A 26,461-nucleotide genomic window follows, 5' to 3' on the forward strand; every position below is an offset into this window, starting at 1 on the left:
TGTTTCCTCTTGTTATTTCCAATAAATGATCACACTTGTCGTTAATGATATGTAGTATTTCTTTTCCTTTTTGTCTCACAGTCGTCTTTTTGCACGTCTATGCCGTAGCAAAAAAACCGGTGCCTCCTTAAGAATCAAATGCGGCTGCGTGAAACGGAGGTTAAGAAATCTTCGCTGACATTTGTGTCATCAACAAAGTCCCATTTGAAGAGTAAGGACCACAAAATTGGTGCGACATGGATTGTTAGCGAGGTCGTGAACTTCTCCATTTACGCGACGAGGTTTCTCATCGATCCGCCATACTACTGCGCGCCAGTATTGAGCTATCAGCACACAGTACTGCAGTATTCACTCACTGACGATACACAGGTCGGTATTATATACTACGGGTACACTGTGTAAAGGTCTAGTCGACAAAATAGCTGCTGTATATATCTCTATGGTGAGTATTTAGACTATTGTTCAATGTTTGATGACTTAAATCGATTTGAATCTGTCGTTGTCAATGTTTTGGAAGCTGGGTGGGTACGCATTAGCATTTCCTATGTACATCTGACAAAAGGCCCATGCGCACGACATTGCGAATCACTATGTTCGTAGTAGAAATAGTGCCTACGTTTAGATGTTGTTGGCATTGACTAAAAACCTTAATCACGAAGCCAAGTCTTTTGTACGATCAGGGAGGTGGCCTGGATTCACTTGTGTCATATTGTCAGTCAAATGACTCTGGCAGTGAAGACTTTTTACTTAGTCGTGGCGGACATATCTATGCGCTGTGAAGTCACGTGAATAAGTATACTTCCGGTGACCATTCATTCAGTATTTTGAGTGTTTAATTCACCTTAATCAAATTGGAATTTTATTCGTTACAGATTGCCTCGCGTTCATGCTTTATATCGGAGACAACAATCTCCTGCACCGAAAACATGACCATGAGATTCGCTATTCCTGTTTGAGACTGGAAAATGATCATCATGATTAAAAGATAACCGTCGTTTCGTTAACAATTTGAAAACATGTCGAATCCATTCGCGGATCCTCGCCCTAAATGGACGCAGGAAGACCACGTAGTTGCCAAAACAAAATACTGGGGTCCTTATTGGGTTTTTATCGGTACGTTTCTCTACATCGTGGCATTTCTGTCGAGTCTCGTGCCTCCGATTCTATATTTCCAGATGCAACTTTTTACAAAATCGTACGGCCTATTTGCCGGTACCTACATATTGGGAGCCATGCTCTACTTTGCCTACGCGTTGGTAGCCTGGTTCACGTGTCAACACCCGGCCGGTTTCTTCCTAGTAAGTTTGTGTCGTGTTACTATATTAGGCATACTTTACTCGATATGGACGTTGGTTGTGTCGCTTGTTGGGCTGATCCATCATGCCGCCTACACGCAAGATTGCGGAGAAGAAAAGCTCGGCACCAACGCAACCATTATTACCACTACTTTGGCTCCCACTAACGAAACGATCGAAGCGGTGATAACCCCAGAAGAATGCATGGACTACACGAGGCTAAGATGGACTGCCTTAGCCGGCGTGGCCTCGAGTCTTTTAGAAATAACGGCCGCATCGTCAGTGCTTTGTGGCTGCGTTCAAGGAGCCCTGACACGTAAGGATCACCATAGGAAAATTTTACGCCAGAACAACGCGACTAGCACAGAAAATGCTACGGACAATGCAGCCCCAGCGCCGAGTACAAGCAGCAAAACATGGACCAAACATAGTAACCCACCTCAGAATAAAGATCAGAAACTCCATGATAATTTTTACGACGGTAGGTTTGTTATCCATTTCGTTGAACTTTACATTGTTCAAAGTTAACATTGAGCTCGCAGCGGATATTTCTTTTGATTCGAATCATGTTTCCAGATGAAGAAGCTCAGGATGAAGAAGATTCTATATTTGGTATGGGTGACTCCGACCTGGCGAGTCTCCGAGGATATGTGATAGAGAACCCTCCACCGCGTACCGCTGATAGTTTTGACTCTCCACCGCCGTACGAAGAGGTGGCACGTATTCTACCGACCGCGCCGCCACCTACCTCACGCGTTCAGCCTTCTGCACCGCCCTCCGATCCAGTGATACACTACTCGAAAAAGAAATCTGACAAAAAATAATCAGTGATATGTAACAGTTTTCCCCCTAACAACGAACTGAAGGCTTTGGAAAGAAAGATGAATCAGTATGAAATAAACATACGGATATTCCCACTAATTCCTGTGGTGGTTTCACTGCAAATGTTAGTAATTGGTGCAGTAGTTCTTCAGCTCAAAACACAGGGTAAATATTGTCTCGACCATGCATTTCCATGACCACTGCGGTACCAAATTTGTACTGTTTATTATGTATCTTATCAATGACCTTGTCGTGTCAATGAGGGGCAAGGTTAATTTACGTACAGTTTAGATTTTTGTAGATAAAATGGCATAGATTAGAATGGTGCTGTTAGGGTGGATAGTAATGATATAATGTGATATAAATATTTCTGTCGAATGAAACTTCGCATTTGTATGTTTGGAATCATTTTTGTCATTTCGTCTGTCGCAGCGATTCGAACAACACGAACATCGCGGGAATGACTGCCTTTCGTTCCGTAGAATCGTGGAAACGGTCGGAGAGGTGCGAGGTTTAGTTGAACGATCGGTTCGCTGCTGACTGATCGGTCATAAGCGGGCAGTCTCCGCCAATTGCATACACCGCCCCGGACATTCAAAACTCGATCACGACATCCATGTCGCCCAAGCTTTACTTGAAACAAATGATCTAATGTACAAACACCAGACATTCAATATTCAAACACATCACACGCGTTGCTGATGATGTACATGCAGTTCCCATAGACAGAACACATAGGAGAACGTGTAGGAGGGATCTGTAGATTGAAAAATATGCCCTATCCAAAAAGCCCTAACAACAATTGTTAACACAAAATAATTTTCTCAAATATTCAATTTATTTTCTTCACGTATTTAATCGCGTAAATGGTTATGTGCCATTTTCATTTACCCTCTGAAAATAATAAAGGAATAGATTATTGTTGTTTGCTTCCTTACTGTGGAATTTAAGTTAATTTTCATTGGTGTTGAAACAAAAAATTGGAACTCGTTACCCCTCTAAAGGATTAATGGATTTCGTGAGAGCAGATAGAGGCATGTTTTGCCAGTTCACATTCGACCAATTCCCAACTCTGGTCTTTCTTCAGGGCGGCGCAATATGCCTCGCCTACCGGTATCGGGTTCGGCACCGTTACTGAGGTCTCAGTCCATTTCTTGTAAACATCTTCGTTTTCCTATTTAGATGCAATGAATTTAGATGCACAAAAAAGTGATCAACTTACTTAAACATTTATATTAGCCAAAACACAGCATAAAACATACAAAGATGGGGGAAAGACATCAACTTTGTGGGGTCACATGCCAAATAGTAATTTCAACCACGGTCTGGACATTGACTTTAGTGTCATGTGTATTTAAGCTGGGAACTCGGGCTGGTAATGAATACTCACATTCCAAACAAATGGTTTTCCAGTATTAGCGAAGTCGGTGCGGTGTAATCCAATGAAAGCACTTTTACCCGGCAATAACATATCTGGTATCGAATAGAAAAACAAAAATATATACCCCTTATATATTTGAATTATTATTCACTCTAAGCTTAGTGTATTGATACGACTGATGTGTCAGAATCGATGATTGATTAATCAATTTTAAACGTACTGTGAATGAAGTTATTTTGCCTCAGATTCGTGATTTCTACCAGTTTGGCGTTGTTCTTTTTGCATTCTTCCGATGCATCACTCCACAGTTTCTCCTCCGGAAATACTTTGTACATTTTCATGTCTCCTTTGACGTACCCATACTTCTCCCATCCGTCGCATGTAGCTATAATCAATATACATGTATAGAAGATGTTAAACCGCTGACTGTTAAAACACTGAGAAATGATCGAGAGTGAAAATATCTGATCATTTCCCCCAACTTTAATAGAAACCAAAGGGTTGAAGTTTTTATCCTTTTTGTTCACATTGCACGTTGCAGGAGCCAGTGTTCACAGATTAGCTGTTTATATTGCTTTAAGTAAACGAATATTGCTCTCATTTCCCATTCTTTACTTACCTTGAGGACCTAGGATATTTGCTACAAAGAGAAACAAACATCAGCGAACATTACATGAAAAGTGCATGCAAAGGAACCGAGATAGTTCTGAATTCAGTTCCACATTCTACATTTGACTAAAAGATCAAAGAGTTTTTCATTGTTAAAATCTCTGAAATAATCTATCGTCGTTCTACCTGGTTTTTCGCAGATGAAGGCACGCTGTGTCGTAGCACAGTCGCTAGTTGACCATTCACCAGTAGCGTCCATCTGAACACATCCACCGAGTGTACCGGCTAAAGTGTATAATTGAAACGGATGGAATTGTTGATTAGAAGCAGAATCCTTGAAAATTGTTGCGTTATGTGCAGCAACAGCCCGGAAACTACAAGTTATACTTGGACACTTGTGGAATGTCAATGAGAGACACTTCTCACATGAACTGAAAGAGTTTTAATCAATAGCAAATTCTTGATGAACACTTACTGGTAGTCATTGGGGCGAAAGCGTTTTCCTGAAAAACATAATACGCATTGATGATATTTCTGATCTTATCCGTCGGTTTAACAAATTTAGTTCATATCGGTCAATTGACTCGTTAAGGCGATCATCTTTTCTGGATATTTTTGGGAAATCAGTCGGCATGACGATGTTGTAGGAGATTTCATCAGTGGGATGATGGAAAATTGACCTTCGGATACTGATATATGTACATAGTTCAGGTGTTCTTTTCTGATCGATGTTATCTTGTGTGGAAATCCTTTTTATTAGATGATTTCACTTTGATCTCATCATTTACTTCCTTAGTACTTTTTTATAACTGCCGGTCATTGACTTGCGCTTAAAAATGGACAGCCCACACAGCGGATAGTTTCTCGCAACGTCGGCTATATACGCCCGGAACCAATACCGTAGCTCACGTTCACTCAAAACCTTTCAGTGAGGTTCAATAGACCGTAACTCTCATTAAAGATCTAAAAATTGTTTTTTATTTCGTATACACGTTTCGAGCTGTTATCAATACTTACATCGTAAGCAAATATGTTGTTGTCGTGATATTGATAACCGAAAATGGCTGAGTCGATTCCGAATCGATCCAATGCAACTGACGAACAAAAATGAAACAAATAAGAACATGTCAAACACATCCGATTGAAAAGAATGAAATGTGATTAATGTGTTTCGTTTTAAATTCTAATCGGATAAAAATCCGTGGGAGTTTTAAAGGCGTTGTTATTGTTTCAACAGATCGTCAGACGTGTCGAATTAATGACTTTATCTATTTTCTTTTTAACATGCATGCCCTTTGCATAAAAAAACAAACAGTATTCGAATGAACAAAACCCTCACAGTTGATTTGACAATTTTTTTTACTGACAGTTTTCACTTTATGTCATAATGAGAGACAGGCAAATATCAACTGTGGGTTTTGTTCATTAACTCTGAATAAATAATGAGATCAATATCAATGTTACAATCATATCAGTATCCGGGACGTTTTATTGATAAGGAAATTAGGTCATATATGACGAGAGTCTATATTTTCAACGGTCATGATTTTGATCCAAAATTCAACTGAAATCGTAGTTCCATAAAATAAGAACTAAGATGGACAAAGGCCATTTCATCCTATGATCCTGTAATTATGTAATAATTTATTTTGCAAAATAAAAAATTCATTCATTCATTCATTCATTCATTCATGATTTTAGTCCAACATTCAACTGAATCGCAGGTCCATAGAATAAAAACTAACATGGAGTTCAATCTCGACGGAAAATTGACGCAAAAGGTTAATTTCATTTTAACCTAGTATGTAAACCGCATTAAGTTGAGGCATGATAACGTTGCATTTTCTCTTTTTCTTTATCGAAATGCGCCTAAAAAGGCGACCTTTTTACCTTTAGGCCATTTTAACTTACCAGCTAAGCCTCTATTTTGAAGACCATCATTGATATTAGCAAGGTGGCCGCCGGCGACGAGATTCTCGCAGGCCGTTTTGGCTTCGCTGACACTCAACAAGTCCTTATTTACATAGAAACAAGTTCCGCCCTCTACGAACCACGAACCAGCGGTTATTCCGCATGGTCGGCGAGATCCGAAACCTACAGATAAAACATGAAAAATAAATCAAAGCGTTTATGCATATCTGACACCAATTTCCATCCGATTCCTGCTTGACCCAAGATTATTCATTTTATATTATCTCGGGGTCAATCGTCCAATATCTACGGTTCAGAACTGTTTGTTGACTTACATTTTTCGACATTGGTCATTGGAGGCGGTCGGGGTGGGGGTGGTGGTAGAAAAAACCATCCTGAAATTGAAGAGATTAGATTCATCTAGTGATGGAAGTTCTGAAACTCATCGTGTGGGAGACAGGCAAACCGTGCCAAGCGAGGAGGTAGTCATTCTTTGTGATAAAGTTGATAAGATAAGATTGCAGGCTCGATCGAATCGAAACTTACCATTGACAGAACCGGCAAAGAAACCGATCAACACTACACACAATAACATCGTTGAAACCTGTGTCGGTGAAAAATTTCAAAATGAAGATTCGCCCAGTGAAAAATATAAACGCGTAGGCCTACTTTATGTAACTCCTTTAACGTCAACGTGGAGAGGTTTAGAAATGGCAATAATTGATTTGCGTATAGAATAAATCGATGTGAAATTAGTCCCTGTTCATATATACACGATATGATTTTGACAATGCGACTTACCTGTTGATCTAAGGATGCGATGTCTGAAAATGTCCGAAAAAACGTCTGAAACTAGTATTTCACAGACGTTCTCCGAACATTGATATATCTCCATCATACAGCTGTGACCCTGGTCAGGTGACATACCAGTCTCAATTCATCCATCTCCGCCAACAGTTACAATAAACCCCTACGCCACAAACACCATATTGCCAACAACAAATTTTTCATATTTCTTGATATTGCACATTGTGGATTTAATTGGTTTTAACTCCAATCAATCCAAGCTAGTCATCTCCCGTGTTATTCTAGTCGGGCATGTAGCCTTTTCGTACTCTTCCACGATCTTATGTTTTACCTGTTTTTCTGTTGTTGTTGTGTTTTTAATCTTTTACTTAATCAATCGTCGCAATTAGGTTTTTAGTTTTATATGAAACCTTCCAGTCGTCACTGCACCATCCTCCCTTGGCAGGGATTCAAACCTGATGGCATCGAGATACGAGCACTGAGGTACAAGCACCAGACATTGGACGTTTTAACAGTACATGCGCTCGTAAGACCTTTTTTATTGCACGGAATAGGGATCCCCGAATTCTGCAAAAACCATCAAAATCTAAGAAAATATGTTTTAGTCCTACGAGTTTTCATTACAATTTTTCAACAACAACATTTTCAAGTTCAAATTTTCAATTTTCTTAGCTCCAAGTTATTAAAAAAGCCTTAGTATGATGTACATGCAGTTCCCATATGACAAAATATATCGGAGAACGTGTAGGAGGGTGGTTTCCACTGGGTACGAAGATTGATAAATATGCCCGAATCTATACAACCCCCACACATTAATTGTCAACACAGAATAATCTTCTCAAATATTTACTTTATTATCCTCAAATACAATCGAATAAAGGGTTGTACAATTTTCATCTACCACCTGAAAAGAATTAAGAAATCAATGCTTTCCGTGCAATTCTACTGTGGGAATTTAGGTATTTTTCATTTTGGAAAGTAATGTTGAAGCAAAAATAGGACTAGTTACCGCTCTAAATAGTTGGATTTCTATAGGAGCAGATAGAGGCATGTTTTGCCAGTTCACATTCGACCAATTCCCAACTTTGGTCTTTCTTCAGGGCGGCGCAATATGCCTCGCCTGCCGGTATCGGGTTCGGCACCGTTACTGAGGTCTCAGTCCATTTCTTGTAAACGTCTTTGTTTTCCTGTGAATTTAGATGCGCAGAAATTATGATAAACTTAAACCATTATAGCAGCCAAAACATATCTTAAAACATAAAAAGACAATAAGTTTGTGGGGTCACATGCCAAATAGTAATTTGCTGGGAACTCGGGCTGGTAATGAATACTCACATTCCAAACAAATGGTTTTCCAGTATTAGCAAAGTCGGTGCGGTGTAATCCAATGAAAGCACTTTTACCCGGCAATAACATATCTGGTATAGAAAAACTCAAGAATAGATCATTATCATAGACCATTCTTCTGTGAAGAAGAGAATAATCCTCTGGGGATTTTAACTAGTGCTCTATGCTCTGTGCTCAATGACAAAAAATAATTTTTAACAGCTTTTGGGAAACAAATTCTAAAGAAAAGCGCCCGATATATTCATTCTAGCGGATGCAACACTTAAGTTTGAAATTCCCGAGTGTAGAATTTCAAATATTTCCATAGGAGGGTTCTTTTTAACAAAAACACGAGACAAATGCTTGTAGTACTATCCCAATCGGGCCCACTGGCAATGCTTTAAGATTACAAATCAAACCCCCTAGAAAGGTATGTATTATCGATGATGTTGACTCGAAACCTACTGTATTTAAGTACATGTTCGTGTATACGTACTAAATCGATGTGTCAATTGATTAATTTTCTACGTACTGTGAATGAAGTTATTTTCTTTCAGACTCATTATTTCTACCAGTTTGGCGTCGTTCTTTTTGCATTCTTCCGATGCCTCACTCCACAGTTTCTCCTCCGGGAATACTTTGTACATTTTCATCGCGAAACCATACTTCTCCCATCCGTCGCATGTAGCTATAACCAATAGAATACGTTATACCGCTGACTGATCGCGGTTAGAAATCATCGAGAAATTATTGAAGGTGAAAATATCCGATTATTTCCCCCAACTTTAATAGAAACCAAAGGGTTGACGTTTTTATCTTTTTTTTTTTTGTTTATGTTGCGCGTTGCAGGAGCCATTGATCACAGATTTAGCGGTTTATCTTACACAAAGTGAATGAATTTTGCTCTCATTTTCTATTCGTAACTCACCTTGAGGATCTTTGAAATACGCTGCAAAGAGGAAAAACATCAGAGAACAAAACACGTAAACATACGAACCAGGATGCAAAGTTCTAAAGTCAGTTTCGTGACTGAAAGATCGATTTTTCCAGCTACACTGTTTGTCAACATACAATGTACGTAGCCTCGAGTTATTTCTTTGTTTAAAACAACACCCGGGACATTCTCAAATGAAAATAACACAATAAGATGAAAAACTAAGAGAGAAATTTCGGTTCGACTCAAATCTATACGAGCCATTTTCAAAATCTAATTCATTAATGTAAGGAAATGTAATAAGCCATTTTCAAAATCTAATTTATCAATGTAATGAATTGAAAATGGCTCATAGATAAACGTCAGATTCTCTACTAGTTTTTTCATCCTATCGTGGATTTTTCAATGTATTGATATCATGCATTTCACTTGATCTTTTATCGTTAAAATCTCTGAGAGAATGTCTCGTTGTTTTACCTGGTTTTTCGCAGATAAAGGCACGCTTTGCCGTAGCACAGTCGCAAGTTGACCATTCACCAGTAGCGTCCATTTGACCACATCCATCGGTAGTAGTACCGGCTAAAATAGTAAACAAAATGGATGGAATTGTCGATTGAAACAACTTCCTTAATAATCGTAGTGGTGTATGTAGGAAGTGCTAGGAGGTATTACTTGACCGTCACGTATATTTATAGAATGTGAATGAGAAATGATTCTCAAATGAATTGAATGAGTTCTTATCATTCAGTAGATCAATAGCAAACTCTTGATGAACACTTACTGGTAGTCATTGGGGCGAAAGCGTTGCCCTGAAAAACATAATACGCATTGATGATATTTTCAATCTCATAGCGCTCACAACATTTAACTTATGGTTTAACGAATCTAGTTAACCGCCTCGGTCAATTAACTCTGGCTGGGATATCTGATCAATAAATTCAGACGGTATGGCGATATTATGCAGATGATGTACGGAAGATTGACTGGTTCCTAGTTTTAAAGGTTAATCTAGTAAACAGCCTTTTGTTGTTTATTTTATTTCATTATTCTTTTTTTTTTAGTTTGGGAATCGAGGTCTCGGGTCTCTACGCAGTCGTTGCAGCGGTGGGTTCAAATTATCTCGAGTGCCCTTTGCGAACATTTTGTTAACATAGACGATTGGTGCATTTCAATACGGTAGCCCCTACCGGGTACTTTGTCTTTTTGGACATCGAAGTGCCCTTCTGGGAGGTGACAAATCCGTCTGCTCCTGTGTGTATAGACATTTCTTGAACCGTGTTTTGAATAAACTTCCATATATTTCTCTTGGATACTGGCATTATATAGTTCAGATGTTACTATATCGTTGTTTATTTTATTTTGTGGCACAACTTTACTCTCATTTCGCTTTGATGTTATTTCAGCTCTTAGTCTGGTAGGAGGTTAACAAACTGCAACCATCATTGATAAAAAATCTAAAAATCTTGTTGTCTTTCGTACACACATTTCGAGCTGTTATCAGTACTTACATCGTAGGCAAATATGTTGTTGTCGAGATATTGGTAACCGAAAATGGCTGAGTCGATTCCGAATTTAGTCAAAGCAGCTGACGCACGAGAATGAAACAAATAAGAACATGTCAAACACATCCGATTGAAAAGAATGAAATGTAATTAATGTGTTTCGTTCTAAATTCTAATGGGATAAAAATCCGTGGGAGTTTTAAAGGCGTTGTTATTGTTTCAACTATCGCCAGGTTTAATTGCTTTAGACGTGTCGAATTCATGGTTTGATTTCTTTATCTCTTTTGTAAAAGCAAACAGTATTCGAATGAACAAAACCCGCACAGTTGATGATGCGGCAATTTCTTTACTGATTTTTCTAACCAAATTTCATAACTAGAGAGACGAAAATATCAACTGTGGGTTTTGTTCATTAACTCTGAATAGATACTGAAATCAATATCAATGTTACAATCATATCAGTATCCGGGACGTTTGATTGATAAGGAAATTAGGTCAAATATGACGAGAGTCTACATTTTCAACGGTCATGATTTTAGTCGAAAATTCAACTGAAATCTTAGGTCCATAAAATAAGAACTAAGATGGACAAAGGTCATTTCATCCTATGATCCTGTAATTATGTAATAATTTATTTTGCAAAATAAAAAATTCATTTATTCATGATTTTAGTCCAACATTCAACTGAAATCGTAGGTCCATAAAATAAGAACTAACATGGACTTAAGATGGTCTCGTATTGGAGCCCTTGTGCACCTTTCCCTATAATAGTCTGTAGACAATCTCGACGGAAAATTGACGCAAAAGGTTGATTTCATTTTAACCTGGTATGTAAACCGCATTAAGTCGAGGCATGATAACGTAGCATTTTCTCGTTGAGTTCTTTGAGACCTTTTTACCGTTAGGCCATTTTAACTTACCAGCTAAGCCTCTATTTTGAAGACCATCATTGATCTTAGCAAGGTGGCCGCCGGCGACGAGATTCTCGCAGGCCGTTTTGGCTTCGCTGACACTCAACAAGTCCTTATTTACGTAGAAACAATTTCCGCTCTCTTGGAACCAGGAACCAGCAGTTATTCCGCATGGTCGGCCATATTTCAAACCTGAAGATAAAACATGAAAAATAAACTAGAACGTTTGTGCAATTCTGACACCAAGATTCGCCAGTTTCCTGTCTGACCCAAGATTATTCATTTTCTATTATCTCGGGTCAATCTTCAAATATTTACAGTACGGAATTGTTTTGTCTTACATTTTTCGACATTGGTCATTGGAGGTGGAGGTGGCATCGGCATTCGGGGTGGACCACCTGGCCAACCGCCGCCTGAAAACGGGAATCCAAATCCAAATCCTGAAAATAAGATAGATCGATCCGTTTTTACGTATTTTTACAATATTTGAGTTTGTAATTGGAGACAGGCAAAATGTGCCAAGCGAGGAGGTAGTCATTCTTTGTGATAAAGTTGATAAGATTAGATTGCAGGCTCGCTCGGATCGAAACTTACCATTGACAGAACCGGTAAAGAAACCGATCAACACTACACACAATAACATCGTTGAAACCTGTGTCGGTGAAAAATTTCGAAATGAAGATTCGCTCAAAGTGACAAATATATAGATGAACTTTATGTACTTCCTTAAGTCCAAACAAAATGACACCTTGTTTCTCTTCACACCCAGCGTCGAAAAAATAACGTTCTAAAACGTAAAAAAAAAACAGAATCGCCCACCCGCGTGATATGTTAAGAAACAAATAAAATTTACATGTGTGATCCGATCCTCAACGGGTTTGATAATCATTCCGTTTATAATTGGTGTGGCATAATATACGTGGCGTAATAATATATCAAGGATTCACAAACTTAGAGTTTAGTGTTGATTCAATATCTGCATCATCCCTGTTGCAATCAGAAATACCTCCCGAGAAATCTGACAATCGAGCACTATCTTTGTTGTTTTTTTTTCTAATTTCAAAATCTTTTTCAAATTTCATATTTAGGTTCATTTCCTTTCAAATTCATAATCTCACCATTCATTTTACTTTGAAGTTGTTTAAAATGGTTTGGCGTATCTCTTGGAAACAAGTGAATACCGATGTAAAATAAAAAATGAAAATCCCCCAAAGGCATTTACTCATTATAAAAATGTATCCTCGCGAAAAGTTTTTATTTCTACATTTTTTTAAACCAAAATGAAAATAAAAACCTCATTTCAAAAATCTGCTCAAAAACTTCGTATCAGAATGGAATGGGTAATGGTGGATTTAGTGTTTGCGTATAGGATCGAATAAATCGATGTGAAATTATATTTTTTTATTGTGAAACTGCGACTTACCTGTTGATCTAAGGATGCGACGTCTGAATGTCTTAAAAACGTCTGAAACAAGTATTTCACAGACGTTCTCCGAACATTGATATATCTCCACCATACAGCTGTGACCCTGGTCAGGTGACATACCAGTCTCAATTCATCCATCTCCGCCAACAGTTACAATAAACCCCTACGCCACAGACACCATATTGCCAACAACAATTTTTTTCATATTTCTTTGATATTGCACATTGTGGATTTAATTGTTTTCAACTCCAATCAATCCAAGCTAGTCATCTCCCGTGTTATTCTAGTCGGGCATGTAGCCTTTTCGTACTCTTCCACGATCTTATGCTTTACCTGTTTTTCTGTTGTTGTTGTGTTTTTAATCTTTTACTTAATCAATCGTCGCAATTAGGTTTTTAGTTTTAAATGAAACCTTCCGTTCGCCACTGCACCATCCTCCTTTGGCAGGGATTCGAACCTGATGGTATCGAGACTGCAACGTGACTCCAGTCTAAAACCCATCTGTTCATCGAAGCTTTGAATTAAAACATCTTGAATTCTCTCTTTTCTCTTATCATTTTTCTAGTAAGTTAAGCCAATGAGCATATTTCATGCATATTCGTTTAGGCTCAATTAACTATAAACTATCATATATTAGAATGATAGGTTGACACGTTGTTTCTCCGTTGTGCCGAGCCCCGGCTGGCCGAGTATCTACCCCGTACATAACTTTTTTGAAAATCATGATCAAGCTGACAATAACAGAACCGGCAGCAATAGAAATGAATCGAAATGGATTTAACGCCGTAAGCTAATCGGGAACCTTCGACCTTCTTTGGCAATCGAGGATTCCACTTAAGGCAGGCGAGGATCCGCCAAATTCGCTAGTAGTTACTCCGTTTTCGCGTTCGGTTTCTTCAAAATTTCAATAAAAACCGAATGAACTTTTTCTTAAAAAAAATCTATTATTAATGAAAACTATACCTATATCTGAGCAGAAAAACATGAATTCATTCTATATTTTTGGTGGGTGCTGTGATAATGAGCCTAAAAATTCAGTTAAAAGTTAATTGAAAATGAACTAATTTTGATAAGATATATAATTTTATTTCTCTCCAACCATTTTCATGGTACGTGGAGGGAAAAATAATTTTGTTTATAAATATTTACATATCAAGAAAAAATTTATAAAGATTTTAAAAACATAACAACATTATTTACAATATATACAAATACAGTGTACTATTTACAATCGACAGACTACAGGAGGGGATCTAAGTACATCTAAACTATCTTCAATAAATTATGCTAATTGAAAATTTGGAGTTCTTAATATATCAAAGTTTCTAAATGTGTCTAAATTTGGTATGGTTTCGCGAAGTTCGGTAAGAAGGGTACAATCAAAGAGAACATGTAATTCATCCTCAAAAAACATTGCAGATTGGGCACATTCTTTCGTTTCTATGTAGATGGAGATTAGAAACCTATGCACAGGTGATAGGTGAGACCCAATTCTAAATTGTACGTTCTCGTATAAGGATATCATAAATAGATTTTAATTTGCGGAAATGAACATTTTGCGGAACAAAAAAACATGAAAAAACACTTATGCGCATTCATAGGGATTCATCGAAATCCCCGGACGGATAAAGCATGGAGACAGTACCTAAAGGCTGGCTTAAGTCAGCCTTAACTGGAACATCATGATTTCAATCATTGGGTTCGAGTCACTGCAACAGGACCTTACCAAGCTGAGGGCAGGGGGCCGCCTCGACCGAGAGATTTTGGAAAAGAGCCCTTTTTGCATCTATGATTGTTATGTGCAATAAAAAGGCCACTTTTCAGGTTTATCTGCCCCCTCTCAAGAATCAATTCAAGGTACGGCCCTGAAAAAAGCTGAAATATCTACGGAATTTTGATCCACCACGGCATGAAATATTGTTCGTAACTGAATAGACGAGCGGCCCAAGTGCCGGGTGCCCTGGCGCTGCCGAAATAAGTCGTCGTGCCGTTGGCTAAAAACGCGCCCCAGAATCCAAACGATCCGATCGTTAGAATCGAGTGGTTTGATTTCGATAAGATCGCCAGATCGACAAGACGATCCGTGCAGGGACAAAACGCCGTGTTCGGCATCGAGCCGAATTTCTCGCGGCACCATTTCAAATCGTCACTGCATATCACGTATAAAACGTTATCGTATAATCTTTCCATAATTGCCATCGCTTTATTGAAATAATCCATCGTCGGTTGCCGCATACCCAGTTTGTCATGATTATGTGTGTTCGTAATGTCCCCACGACGAACATGAATGCCCACGTATGTCACTTTTGTACTATGTCTTTTTGTTCGATGTTTTCGTGTATAATTTGCCGTTGCATTCGCCAGGAAGGATTCGGCTGCGTCTGTAACCGGCTTCCTGAACGTGAACTCTCGTCGCAGCTGATCGGACGCGTGCGGATGGAAATAGCGCCAATTCTGAAAAAATCCCCACAGCACAAAATTGCCTTTGATCTTGACAGTTTTCATCAACTTCGGGTCGAAAAAGCAACAATTCTCATTGTAGCGATTTGAATTTTTCGTGACTCGGGATTGGTATTCACTGTCCGGGTATTTTTCAGCACTTATGTCGAATATTTTCCGCAAACCGTTTCCTTCGTTGAGGTAGATGGGCACGTTACCCCTTGCCAACGCTACTCCAACAAGAGCGGCGTACTGAAACATATTATTGCCCAGCCTTCCCTGTGTAAAGACCGTCATGCTGGAATTAGCGGCGACGTTCTTATCGATTTTTTTCGGTGTAGGTTTAGGTGTTGTTCGTTTTGTCTGCGGACGCTGTTTCTCAGTTAACGTCTGCGGACGCTGTTTATCAGTTATAATCAGAAGTTGTTGTTTATTGGTCATTGCTGTCGTTTGATACACAAAATAGACAGTAGAAATGACGAATAACATCATGCATAAAATAGCTAAGAAATGCCGCCTCGTAGGGTTCATCAATCCGATCAATGTACGGATAAACATCATTATTACTGAAATAATAAAATAAACGACCATTTAGTGATTCAATTATCCTTAATCAAATCCTAATAAAATGAGGAATATATTTAGGTAAACCTCCCTGCCCAGGCCTCCCTGACTTCTGCCCAGAGGATTTCAACGTGCATTGATCTGGCATAATTAGATTGGCCAAGAGATCGAAGCCACGGTTCCAAACCGCAACTTGAAGTTGAACCTTGATTTCATATTTCTCTTTACAAGAAACAGTTAGATGTAGAAGTATGTTACAATCGTGAAAAAACTCACAAATGGAGACGCAGTAGTGAAAGCAGTTCAGCCACTTGCATGTAGTCGTCTCTCTACGCTTTCCAACATGACTTCTCTCGAAATAGTTACTTATATAACAATTTCATGAGAGAAGTCAGCGTTAGATATTAGTGATTTAAACTTAGGATGATGATTTCATCTTCTAAACTTACTTGAACTCTATAGATATTTGCTGTAAAATACTTCTGCAAGTAGCTGCCTAGTTGAGTATTCATGCGAAGTAATGTACCGGGTAAAGACTTACATAGGGCTGAACATTACATCTTATGGAAAACCGGTTATCATTGAACGTGAAATATATTCTGATAAATACAAATTTTTCAATGCCTTGACCTACTCGACTTGTAATGCCGAAGAAAGCAATTCTATGGGATTATACGAATGATTTGGATTCCATTGACAATTCCATATGATACGTGTATTTACATGTTGCTAGTCTCAGAGTAGTTTTTTGTTGTTTTATTTTTTGTTTTTTTTTTGTAGTAGGTTTGCCAATGCACTTCTTGTACCGGGAGTCTCTTTTACAAGGTTTAGAAATGGTTCTCCATATAGTTGAAAGGAGATTTTAACTTCACTATAAGGAGGTATCCACTATAAGAGAAGGTTAAAATCTCTAGGACCTCCAATTAAAAATAAAATTTTCCTTTTAAGGCTATTACTGAAACATTGTAAGACGGAAGCCTGTTGGATCCTCTAGTTATCGAAAGGTCTTTTAGTTAGAAATTCATCAGTAATTGTTTGATACATGAAATATAGTTAGAATTAAATTCTTTTCAAAAGATAACCATTATAAATTTCCGGAAATATCTAGAAGCACAGCATGTTCCAGATTGCAGTAAAAACCGATAGACTACGGAATTTTGATCCATTCCGGCATGAAATATTGATCGTAACTAAAGACAATATCGGCATCTGAACCGAGTGCCCTGGCGCTGCCGAAATAAGTCGTTGTACCGTTGGCTAAAAACGCGCCCCAGAATCCAAACGATCCGATCGTTAGAATCGAGTGGTTTGATTTCGATAAGATCGCCAGATCGACCAGACGATCCGTGCCGGGACAAAACGCCGTGTTCGGCATCGAGCCGAATTTCTCGCGGCACCATTTCAAATCATCACTACAGATCACGTAAAACACGTAATGATATAAACTTTCCATAATTGTCATCGCTTTTTTGAAATAATCCATCGTCGGTTGCCGCATACCCATTATTCTATAGCCGATGGTTGTAATGTCGCCACGACGAACATGAATGCCCACGTATGTCAATTTTGTACTATGTCTTTTTGTCCGATGTTTTCGTGTATAATTTGCCGTTGCATTCGCCAGGAAGGATTCGGCTGCGTCTGTGACCGGCTTCCTGAACGTGAATTCACGTCGCAGCTGATCGGACGCGTGCGGATGGAAATAACGCCAATTCTGAAAAAAAACCATTCAGCACAAAATTCCCTGCGATCTTGACAGTTTTCATCAACTTCGGGTCGAAAAGGCAACAAGTCTCGTTGTAGCGATTGGTATTATTTTCGACTCGAGATTTGTATTCACTGTCCGGGTATTTTTCAGCACTTATGTTGAATATTTTCCTCAAACCGTTTCCTTCGTTGAGGTAGATGGGCACGTGACCTCTAGCTAACGCGACCCCAACAAGAGCGGCGTACTGAAACATATTATTGCCCAATCGCGCCAGTGTAATGACCGTCATGCTAGAATTAGCGGCAACATTCTTATCGATTTTTTTCGGTGTAGGTTTAGGTGTTGTTCGTTTCGTTTGCGGACGCTGTTTCTCAGTTAACGTCTGCGGACGCTTTTTCTCAGTTAACGTCTGCGGACGCTGTTTCTCAGTTGTCGTCTGTCGACGTAGTTTCTTAGTTGAAGTCGTAGGTTGTTGTTTACTGGTCATTGCTTTCGTATCAAACAAAAAATAAACGGTCGAAATTACGAATAACATCCCGCAAATACTAACTAAGAGATGCCGCCTCGTAGGGTCCATCAAACTGAACAATGTACGGATAAACATCATTACAACTTAAATAATGAAATTGAAGACCATTTAGTGATCCAATTATCCTTAATGAAATCCTAATAAAATGAGGAATAGATATAGGTAAACTTCCCAACTTCTGCCCAGAGGATTTCAACGTGCATTGATCTGGCATAATTAGATTGGCCAAGAGATCGAAGCCACGGTTCGAAACGGCAATTTGAAGTTGAACCTTGATTTCATATTTATATTTCTCTTTACAAAAAACAATTAGAAAGTTAAAGCAGTTCAGCCACTTGCATGTAGTCGTCTCTCTACGCCTTCCAACATGACTTCTCTTGAAATAGTTACTTACCGTAAAAACCGGCGTATAAGTCTACGCGGCGTATAAGTCGAGGTCGATTTTTAGACTTACATTTCATGATTTTAACATATATCTGGCTTATAAGTCGAGTCCCTTCTCTTAGAAGAATAATTACTAGTATCATTATATTGAATAGTTTGTTTTGATAACGATGTGTGCCTTCACGCACGTCACCACGCGTCAGCCTGATTGCTAATACATAAATTGAACTATAGAAAAAATGAAGACCGTGGGAACGGGACAGTATCCGATATCAATCTACAAAATCTTCTCTCTTTGATTTGAATGTAACTGAAGTGAATTCGTCTTAGGAACCGTCACGATTAATTAAAAACACCTACCTATACCCTACTCATAACCACGCCCAAGTTCGCGTTTATCATGCATTAACACTCACCGAAACACCGTATGAAATCATTTGAAATTCCACTAACATTGCCGTTATCGTGTGTGGGTGTTCTTGATAAGCGGTACAACGAGTAAGCATCGTTCTATTTATGCTTCAAGGAATTACGCATTACTATTTCCCGATGGGTTTTCCCGAACGAAAAAAGTTACTTGCTGGAAGAATAGTTCCGAAGACTATCTATCTGGTATTTCAGCAATTTAGATAATCGTCACTTACTGAAAGAATATTGTTATTTCGACAGTTCCGATGACTTTCTATCAATCTGGTATTTTAGCAATTTAGCTACCCGTTAAGCGACAACGTTGACAGTACGAAATTTAATTTGCTGGGTCATTACAAAAAAACGTATGGAAACGTATGTTACGCTAGTTAACCAGGCACATAACTCATTTTAAGTCGTGACTATACTAATCGTAATCGGAATAAAGATATCACCCTTTGACATAAACAACCGCGACATTTTGTATATTCAGGCATCCTAAATGATATCGGATCTTAAGATGTAAGTATCTAAAATATATGTTTCTATCTGTTATAATCGAAATGAAAAATAGATATTATGGTCATTAACGAGGAATATCAAAACTGATAACTCTCAGAAATGAAGATCATTCTGATGCAAAATCGAAGCACGTTTTTCAACGTTTGAACCTTTAGAAGAGAATAAAATCTTAATGCCCGTGCCAGCAGCTATAGTAGAGCTCAACGCGTGTTTGTCAAGGCTAAACTCACAACCCTATGGAACTGGGTCCCGGATCTTCTAAGTCCGACAGGAATCCACCTGCGGAAAGTTCCACCGACAGGAATCCATCTCGTAAGCGGCTTCATTCGTCAACAGTGACGTGTTAGCTCGACACGACGTGGGCTCGTCTGCAGACGGAACGCAGCAATGTCATCATATACAAAATCAATTCCCGCTCGCACTTGCACGAATACGCATATATTATTTTGCTCCGTATTATAATCTATATCACTTCGGCATATTTCATATCTACGTCGATATTACTGTATATAATTATGTTAAACACCGCATTGCCGAACAGGGAAAAATACCTTCAAACTTCAAAATACAAAACACGAAAAACAAACTCAAGAGATAAAAGAGAACAGCAGCAATATGAAAAACAAAGTTCAAACCGGTAACTTAACAAGAAAAATTATAATTGAGAAGTAAATTAACAAAAGTATTAATTATACTTACCTGGGTTGGTGTAGATACGCATAGTGACTGATGGCGGGTATGTCGGCTATGTATTTCTGCCCGCGCACGTTTGGGTTTTCGATCGTCGAATACGGTCGTCTGATCGCGCCGTCATTGCCATCAGGACTTTATAAGACATCCGGATCGGGCGGCCTGAAAATAAAGTAAGCCCGATTCCTTTTCGGGCGTTGATTGGTCGCCGGCGTCGCGGGGACGCGTCATCAGCGGGCTGATTTTGCGGCAAATATAACAATAGATCGTCAAGCGATGAGCGAATTACTCGAAAAAGTTCTTCTTCAAAAGCCCCATTTAGAGAAACAGTAAGAGGTAATGAATTAGCCAAGTCGCGTTACCTTTCGAATTCTTAAAACACTTACTCTGACCTGGGTCCTCCATGTTCGCTGAACGCAACAGAGTTGGTCGATTGCCCTGGGAAAGTTGTGTTTGAATGTTAAAGCTGTGCACAACGATAGTTTCATATTTTCAAGTACGTGCAGATATGCTTTCCATTATTTTTCCCGTTCAAGTGGGCCGCCTATTGCCGAAGCTCGAAGCTCGAATGATCTATATACTATTGTTGAAAAATATATGTATCCGTATACGAAACGTAGCCAACGCCCTAGCGCAGTCACGTGGCCGATGAAGTGGTCAGTAACCATGGCACCGGATTTGATTGACGGCTACAAGTAGTTTTTCAATTGAAGTTTTTTTTCGAGTAAAAAAAAAAATTTCGAAACGACCATGACCCTTCATATGTGTCAGAAACTGATATCGCAAAGCGTACAAGCGCGGCGAATAGTCTAAAACGCTGAACAATACCTTAACCGAAATATCGACAAGTTATCCCAATTGAGGGAGGCAAACTGGGAACGCAAAACATCCATTTGTAAAAACTCATCCTTTATATAGAATTTCGCCTCGGTTATTCACGCATATCTAATTGAACCTGTCGATAAACAAAAGTTACACCGACGTCAAGCATGCGCGGAGTGAAATGATCTGTCAGACTGTTACACACACACTCGGGTATAATACACTAAAGGGGGGCTCAGATCGACCTTACGACGCGACTCAACTGGTCGGCGACTGGTTTTCCGGCGACTACCGCCGATCGTCGCACGATTTTCGTCGCCGATTCTAGTCGATCAGTTTTTCACGATCGGCGACTGAATCGCAGGAGTTGAACATGTTCTACTTCTACGACGCGACGGAACCAGTCGCCGACTCGTCGTCGTCGATGTGCGTGTTTCTGCGATGAGTTGCCGACTCCACAACTAATTTCAGCCAATTACGGCGGTGTTGTACCGCTATGATAATAAATAACGAGTAATAATTACATAACGAGTAAGTTCAAAAAACGAATAGAGGTAAAAGTGCAGATCCGCACCTCTCCGCGTTCAATCAATTACGTTAAATATCATTGTTTCAGATTCAAAATGTCATCAGCAATCAGTCAGGAACACTTTCCAAAAACGGCTTATTCTGCCAATTTCGGCGTTTTCCGCCAATAACGGCAGAATCAGCCGTTTATGGATCACTCAGTTTTGAAACTTTTACAGTCGTTTATGGCTTAATCAGCCAGTTTCATGATTTCAATCATTGGGTTCGAGTCACTGCAACAGGACCTTACCAAGCTGAGGGCAGGGGGCAGTCTCCCGCCTCGACCGAGAGATTTTGGAAAAGAGCCCTTTTTGCATCTATGATTGTTATGTGCAATAAAAAGGCCACTTTTCAGGTTTATCTGCCCCCTCTCAAGAATCAATTCAAGGTACGGCCCTGAAAAAAGCTGAAATATCTACGGAATTTTGATCCACCACGGCATGAAATATTGTTCGTAACTAAATAGACGAGCGGCCCAAGTGCCGGGTGCCCTGGCGCTGCCGAAATAAGTCGTCGTGCCGTTGGCTAAAAACGCGCCCCAGAATCCAAACGATCCGATCGTTAGAATCGAGTGGTTTGATTTCGATAAGATCGCCAGATCGACAAGACGATCCGTGCCGGGACAAAACGCCGTGTTCGGCATCGAGCCGAATTTCTCGCGGCACCATTTCAAATCGTCACTGCATATCACGTATAAAACGTTATCGTATAATCTTTCCATAATTGCCATCGCTTTATTGAAATAATCTATCGTCGGTTGCCGCATACCCAGTTTGTCATGATTATGTGCGTTCGTAATGTCCCCACGACGAACATGAATGCCCACGTATGTCACTTTTGTACTATGTCTTTTTGTCCGATGTTTTCGTGTATAATTTGCCGTTGCATTCGCCAGGAAGGATTCGGCTGCGTCTGTAACCGGCTTCCTGAACGTGAACTCTCGTCGCAGCTGATCGGACGCGTGCGGATGGAAATAGCGCCAATTCTGAAAAAATCCCCACAGCACAAAATTGCCTTTGATCTTGACAGTTTTCATCAACTTCGGGTCGAAAAAGCAACAATTCTCATTGTAGCGATTTGAATTTTTCGTGACTCGGGATTGGTATTCACTGTCCGGGTATTTTTCAGCACTTATGTCGAATATTTTCCGCAAACCGTTTCCTTCGTTGAGGTAGATGGGCACGTTACCCCTTGCTAACGCTACTCCAACAAGAGCGGCGTACTGAAACATATTATTGCCCAGCCTTCCCTGTGTAAAGACCGTCATGCTAGAATTAGCGGCGACGTTCTTATCGATTTTTTTCGGTGTAGGTTTAGGTGTTGTTCGTTTCGTCTGCGGACGCTGTTTATCAGTTATAATCTGAAGTTGTTGTTTATTGGTCATTGCTGTCGTTTGATACACAATATAGACAGTAGAAATGACGAATAACATCATGCATAAAATAGCTAAGAAATGCCGCCTCGTAGGGTCCATCAATCCGATCAATGTACGGATAAACATCATTATTACTGAAATAATGAAATAAACGACCATTTAGTGATTCAATTATCCTTAATCAAATCCTAATAAAATGAGGGATTTATTTAGGTAAACCTCCCTGCCCAGGCCTCCCTGACTTCTGCCCAGAGGATTTCAACGTGCATTGATCTGGCATAATTAGATTGGCCAAGAGATCGAAGCCACGGTTCCAAACCGCAACTTGAAGTTGAACCTTGATTTCATATTTCTCTTTACAAGAAACAGTTAGATGGAGAAGTATGTTACAATCGTGACAAAACTCACAAATGGAGACGCAGTAGTGAAAGCAGTTCAGCCACTTGCATGTAGTCGTCTCTCAACGCCTTCCAACATGACTTCTCTCGAAATAGTTACTTATATAACAATTTCATGAGAAGTCAGCGTTAGATATTAGTGATTTAAACTTAGGATGATGATTTCATCTTCTAAACTTACTTGAACTCTATAGATATTTGCTGTAAAATACTTCTGCAAGTAGCTGCCTAGTTGAGTATTCACGCGAAGTAATGTACCGGGTAAAGACTTACATAGGGCTGAACATTACATCTTATGGAAAACCGGTTATCATTGAACGTGAAATATATTCTGATAAATATAAATTTTTCAATGCCTTGACCTACTCGACTTGTAATGCCGAAGAAAGCAATTCTATGGGATTATACGAATGATTTGGATTCCATTGACAATTCCATATGATACGTGTATTTACATGTTGCTAGTCTCAGAGTAGTTTTTTGTTGTTTTATTTTTTGTTTTTTTTTTGTAGTAGGTTTGCCAATGCACTTCTTGTACCGGGAGTCTCTTTTACAAGGTTTAGAAATGGTTCTCCATATAGTTGAAAGGAAGCCTGTTGGATCCTCTAGTTATCGAAAGATCTTTTAGTTAGAAATTTATCAGTAATTGTTTGATACATGAAATATAGTTAGAATTAAATTCTTTTCAAAAGATAACCATTATAAATTTCCGGAAATATCTAGAAGCACAGCATGTTCCAGATTGCAGTAAAAACCGATAGACTACGGAATTTTGATCCATTCCGGCATGAAATATTGATCGTAACTAAAGACAATATCGGCATCTGAACCGAGTGCCCTGGCGCTGCCGAAATAAGTCGTTGTACCGTTGGCTAAAAACGCGCCCCAGAATCCAAACGATCCGATCGTTAGAATCGAGTGGTTTGATTTCGATAAGATCGCCAGATCGACCAGACGATCCGTGCCGGGACAAAACGCCGTGTTCGGCATCGAGCCGAATTTCTCGCGGCACCATTTCAAATCATCACTACAGATCACGTATAAAACGTTATCGTATAAACTTTCCATAATTGTCATCGCTTTTTTGAAATAATCCATCGTCGGTTGCCGCATACCCATTATTCTATAGCCGATGGTTGTAATGTCGCCACGACGAACATGAATGCCCACGTATGTCAATTTTGTACTATGTCTTTTTGTCCGATGTTTTCGTGTATAATTTGCCGTTGCATTCGCCAGGAAGGATTCGGCTGCGTCTGTGACCGGCTTCCTGAACGTGAATTCACGACGCAGCTGATCGGACGCGTGCGGATGGAAATAACGCCAATTCTGAAAAAAACCATTAAGCACAAAATTCCCTGCGATCTTGACAGTTTTCATCAACTTCGGGTCGAAAAGGCAACAAGTCTCGTTGTAGCGATTGGTATTATTTTCGACTCGAGATTTGTATTCACTGTCCGGGTATTTTTCAGCACTTATGTTGAATATTTTCCTCAAACCGTTTCCTTCGTTGAGGTAGATGGGCACGTGACCTCTAGCTAACGCGACCCCAACAAGAGCGGCGTACTGAAACATATTATTGCCCAATCGCGCCAGTGTAATGACCGTCATGCTAGAATTAGCGGCAACATTCTTATCGATTTTTTTCGGTGTAGGTTTAGGTGTTGTTCGTTTCGTCTGCGGACGCTGTTTCTCAGTTAACGTCTGCGGACGCTGTTTCTCAGTTAACGTCTGCGGACGCTGTTTCTCAGTTGTCGTCTGTCGACGTAGTTTCTTAGTTGAAGTCGTAGGTTGTTGTTTACTGGTCATTGCTTTCGTATCAAACAAAAAATAAACGGTCGAAATTACGAATAACATCCCGCAAATACTAACTAAGAGATGCCGCCTCGTAGGGTCCATCAAACTGAACAATGTACGGATAAACATCATTACAACTGAAATAATGAAATTGAAGACCATTTAGTGATCCAATTATCCTTAATGAAATCCTAATAAAATGAGGAATAGATATAGGTAAACTTCCCAACTTCTGCCCAGAGGATTTCAACGTGCATTGATCTGGCATAATTAGATTGGCTAAGGGATCGAAGCCACGGTTCGAAACGGCAATTTGAAGTTGAACCTTGATTTCATATTTATATTTCTCTTTACAAAAAACAATTAGATGGAAAATTATGTTACAATCGTGACAAAACTCAAAAATGGAGACGCAGTAGTAAATATGGTGGCTGATAAGGGCCAAATGCATCAATTTTTACACGACCTCGATTATAGAAAAACGCAAAACGAAACCTATTGAGCAAAAACGAAGTTTTCGTTTTTGCTCTAAGTTAAAGCAGTTCAGCCACTTGCATGTTGTCGTCTCTCTACACCTTCCAACATGACTTCTCTTGAAATAGTTACTTACCGTAAAAACCGGCGTATAAGTCTACGCGGCGTATAAGTCGAGGTCGATTTTTAGACCTACATTTCATGATTTTAACATATATATCTGGCTTATAAGTCGAGTCCCTTCTCTTAGAAGAATAATTACTAGTATCATTATATTGAATAGTTTGTTTTGATAACGATGTGTGCCTTCACGCACGTCACCACGCGTCAGCCTGATTGCTGCATGCTGTGTGTTAACAATAGACTGTTACACACACACTCGGGTATAGTACACTAAAAGTGATACAGTAGTGTGAGTCACACGACGCGCATATATGAATACATCGTTTTAAATAAAGCTGTGTCAAAATGAAAGAAGTTTTTTTCATTAAATAACTTTATTTATCATGAATAATTATTCAAACTGTTATAGCAGTAAGAAGATGAACACTGTCTTTTTTGTCTGGTAGAATCAATATTTCTTGTGAGAAAATACTTCGTAGAAAACTGTACTCGGCGTATAAGTCGAGGTCAATAATTTAGTGGTAAAATCGACTTATACGCCGGTTTTTACGGTATATAACAATTTCATGAGAAGTCAACGTTAGATATTAGTAATTAAAACTTAGGATGCTACTAAACTTACTTGTACTGTATAGATATATTGATGTAAAATACTTCTGCTAGTAGCGGCCTTAATCAGACGGTTGAGTCACGCGAAGTAATGTACCGGTTATAGTATATACTTATACATCTTATGG

The 26,461-nt window shown here is 39.2% G+C and overlaps 8 protein-coding genes across 11 annotated transcripts; 1 reads left to right on the forward strand and 7 right to left on the reverse strand.

The window, feature by feature from the left end:
* Positions 1–329: 329 nt before the first annotated feature.
* On the forward strand, positions 330–2,485 carry LOC141911139 (uncharacterized). 2 transcript variants are annotated; one of them, XM_074802112.1, is made up of 4 exons: positions 330–442; positions 873–1,113; positions 1,327–1,776; positions 1,872–2,485. In XM_074802112.1, the coding sequence occupies exons 2-4, from the start codon at positions 1,017–1,019 to the stop codon at positions 2,117–2,119; spliced, it is 795 nt and encodes a 264-aa protein (XP_074658213.1). In that variant the 5' UTR covers positions 330–442; positions 873–1,016; the 3' UTR covers positions 2,120–2,485. The 2 variants fall into 2 exon arrangements, with proteins under 2 accessions (XP_074658213.1, XP_074658212.1); XM_074802111.1 differs by having other exon boundaries at positions 873–1,776.
* A 507-nt stretch (positions 2,486–2,992) lies between these two features.
* On the reverse strand, positions 2,993–4,181 carry LOC141911374 (lymphocyte antigen 75-like). The gene is made up of 5 exons (XM_074802373.1): positions 4,118–4,181; positions 3,719–3,883; positions 3,508–3,590; positions 3,112–3,291; positions 2,993–3,011 (listed from the first exon to the last, which is right to left on the reverse strand). Exons 2-4 carry the CDS (start codon positions 3,837–3,839, stop codon positions 3,124–3,126), a joined length of 372 nt encoding a protein of 123 aa, XP_074658474.1. The 5' UTR covers positions 3,840–3,883; positions 4,118–4,181; the 3' UTR covers positions 2,993–3,011; positions 3,112–3,123.
* On the reverse strand, positions 4,110–6,963 carry LOC141910577 (uncharacterized). The gene is made up of 8 exons (XM_074801269.1): positions 6,946–6,963; positions 6,565–6,622; positions 6,354–6,413; positions 6,019–6,201; positions 5,125–5,201; positions 4,583–4,610; positions 4,294–4,392; positions 4,110–4,138 (listed from the first exon to the last, which is right to left on the reverse strand). The coding sequence occupies exons 1-8, from the start codon at positions 6,961–6,963 to the stop codon at positions 4,110–4,112; spliced, it is 552 nt and encodes a 183-aa protein (XP_074657370.1).
* A 701-nt stretch (positions 6,964–7,664) lies between these two features.
* On the reverse strand, positions 7,665–12,169 carry LOC141911289 (secretory phospholipase A2 receptor-like). The gene is made up of 11 exons (XM_074802286.1): positions 12,093–12,169; positions 11,840–11,938; positions 11,508–11,690; positions 10,594–10,670; positions 9,867–9,894; positions 9,563–9,664; positions 9,080–9,100; positions 8,684–8,839; positions 8,161–8,243; positions 7,835–8,012; positions 7,665–7,729 (listed from the first exon to the last, which is right to left on the reverse strand). Exons 1-10 carry the CDS (start codon positions 12,139–12,141, stop codon positions 7,839–7,841), a joined length of 972 nt encoding a protein of 323 aa, XP_074658387.1. The 5' UTR covers positions 12,142–12,169; the 3' UTR covers positions 7,665–7,729; positions 7,835–7,838.
* Positions 12,170–14,043: 1,874 nt separating this feature from the next.
* Positions 14,044–20,668, reverse strand: LOC141911069 (galactoside alpha-(1,2)-fucosyltransferase 2-like). 2 transcript variants are annotated; one of them, XM_074802030.1, is made up of 2 exons: positions 20,178–20,668; positions 14,044–15,929 (listed from the first exon to the last, which is right to left on the reverse strand). In XM_074802030.1, exons 1-2 carry the CDS (start codon positions 20,197–20,199, stop codon positions 14,809–14,811), a joined length of 1,143 nt encoding a protein of 380 aa, XP_074658131.1. In that variant the 5' UTR covers positions 20,200–20,668; the 3' UTR covers positions 14,044–14,808. The 2 variants fall into 2 exon arrangements, with proteins under 2 accessions (XP_074658131.1, XP_074658133.1); XM_074802032.1 differs by lacking the exon at positions 20,178–20,668 and adding an exon at positions 16,377–16,432.
* LOC141911114 (uncharacterized) lies at positions 16,944–19,407 on the reverse strand. Of its 2 annotated transcripts, none has more exons than XM_074802075.1 (2): positions 18,909–19,407; positions 16,944–18,124 (listed from the first exon to the last, which is right to left on the reverse strand). In XM_074802075.1, exon 2 carries the CDS (start codon positions 18,120–18,122, stop codon positions 17,595–17,597), a length of 528 nt encoding a protein of 175 aa, XP_074658176.1. In that variant the 5' UTR covers positions 18,123–18,124; positions 18,909–19,407; the 3' UTR covers positions 16,944–17,594. The 2 variants fall into 2 exon arrangements, with proteins under 2 accessions (XP_074658176.1, XP_074658175.1); XM_074802074.1 differs by having other exon boundaries at positions 16,944–18,247; positions 18,619–19,407.
* Positions 20,669–21,844: 1,176 nt separating the features above from the next.
* LOC141911023 (galactoside alpha-(1,2)-fucosyltransferase 2-like) lies at positions 21,845–23,692 on the reverse strand. Its single transcript, XM_074801969.1, has 2 exons — positions 23,512–23,692; positions 21,845–23,066 (listed from the first exon to the last, which is right to left on the reverse strand). The coding sequence occupies exon 2, from the start codon at positions 23,059–23,061 to the stop codon at positions 21,973–21,975; it is 1,089 nt and encodes a 362-aa protein (XP_074658070.1). The 5' UTR covers positions 23,062–23,066; positions 23,512–23,692; the 3' UTR covers positions 21,845–21,972.
* Positions 23,693–23,695: 3 nt separating this feature from the next.
* LOC141911022 (galactoside alpha-(1,2)-fucosyltransferase 2-like) lies at positions 23,696–26,461 on the reverse strand. Its single transcript, XM_074801968.1, has 2 exons — positions 26,347–26,461; positions 23,696–25,264 (listed from the first exon to the last, which is right to left on the reverse strand). The coding sequence occupies exon 2, from the start codon at positions 25,257–25,259 to the stop codon at positions 24,093–24,095; it is 1,167 nt and encodes a 388-aa protein (XP_074658069.1). The 5' UTR covers positions 25,260–25,264; positions 26,347–26,461; the 3' UTR covers positions 23,696–24,092.

The sequence above is a fragment of the Tubulanus polymorphus genome, chromosome 9 (genome assembly GCF_964204645.1).
Source record: "Tubulanus polymorphus chromosome 9, tnTubPoly1.2, whole genome shotgun sequence".
Taxonomy (NCBI): domain Eukaryota; kingdom Metazoa; phylum Nemertea; class Palaeonemertea; order Tubulaniformes; family Tubulanidae; genus Tubulanus; species Tubulanus polymorphus.

Excerpts from the sequence above, each read along its gene's own strand:
- LOC141910577 (XM_074801269.1), bottom strand. Across the intron at positions 4,611-5,124 it reads ACAACATATTTGCTTACGAT|GAAAACGCTTTCGCCCCAAT; the intron begins GTAAGTATTGAT and ends TATGTTTTTCAG. Across the intron at positions 4,393-4,582 it reads TTTCGCCCCAATGACTACCA|CCGGTACACTCGGTGGATGT; the intron begins GTAAGTGTTCAT and ends TATACACTTTAG.
- LOC141911374 (XM_074802373.1), bottom strand. The coding sequence starts at position 3,839 with ATGAAAATGTACAAAGTATTTCCGGAGGAGAAACTGTGGAGTGATGCA. Across the intron at positions 3,591-3,718 it reads GCAAAATAACTTCATTCACA|ATATGTTATTGCCGGGTAAA; the intron begins GTACGTTTAAAA and ends ATTCGATACCAG. Across the intron at positions 3,292-3,507 it reads GAAAACCATTTGTTTGGAAT|GAAAACGAAGATGTTTACAA; the intron begins GTGAGTATTCAT and ends GCATCTAAATAG.
- LOC141911022 (XM_074801968.1), bottom strand. The coding sequence starts at position 25,259 with ATGATGTTTATCCGTACATTGTTCAGTTTGATGGACCCTACGAGGCGG.
- LOC141911023 (XM_074801969.1), bottom strand. The coding sequence starts at position 23,061 with ATGATGTTTATCCGTACATTGATCGGATTGATGGACCCTACGAGGCGG.
- LOC141911289 (XM_074802286.1), bottom strand. The coding sequence starts at position 12,141 with ATGTTATTGTGTGTAGTGTTGATCGGTTTCTTTACCGGTTCTGTCAAT. Across the intron at positions 11,691-11,839 it reads AATGACCAATGTCGAAAAAT|GTTTGAAATATGGCCGACCA; the intron begins GTAAGACAAAAC and ends TTTTATCTTCAG. Across the intron at positions 9,895-10,593 it reads ACAACATATTTGCCTACGAT|GGCAACGCTTTCGCCCCAAT; the intron begins GTAAGTACTGAT and ends TATGTTTTTCAG.
- LOC141911114 (XM_074802074.1), bottom strand. The coding sequence starts at position 18,691 with ATGATACTAGTAATTATTCTTCTAAGAGAAGGGACTCGACTTATAAGC. Across the intron at positions 18,248-18,618 it reads ATATGTTAAAATCATGAAAT|TTGTAATGATGTTTATCCGT; the intron begins GTAAGTCTAAAA and ends TCATTATTTAAG.
- LOC141911069 (XM_074802030.1), bottom strand. The coding sequence starts at position 20,199 with ATGCGTATCTACACCAACCCAG. Across the intron at positions 15,930-20,177 it reads GCGTATCTACACCAACCCAG|TAATAATGATGTTTATCCGT; the intron begins GTAAGTATAATT and ends TTATTATTTCAG.
- LOC141911139 (XM_074802111.1), top strand. The coding sequence starts at position 1,017 with ATGTCGAATCCATTCGCGGATCCTCGCCCTAAATGGACGCAGGAAGAC. Across the intron at positions 1,777-1,871 it reads CCATGATAATTTTTACGACG|ATGAAGAAGCTCAGGATGAA; the intron begins GTAGGTTTGTTA and ends TCATGTTTCCAG.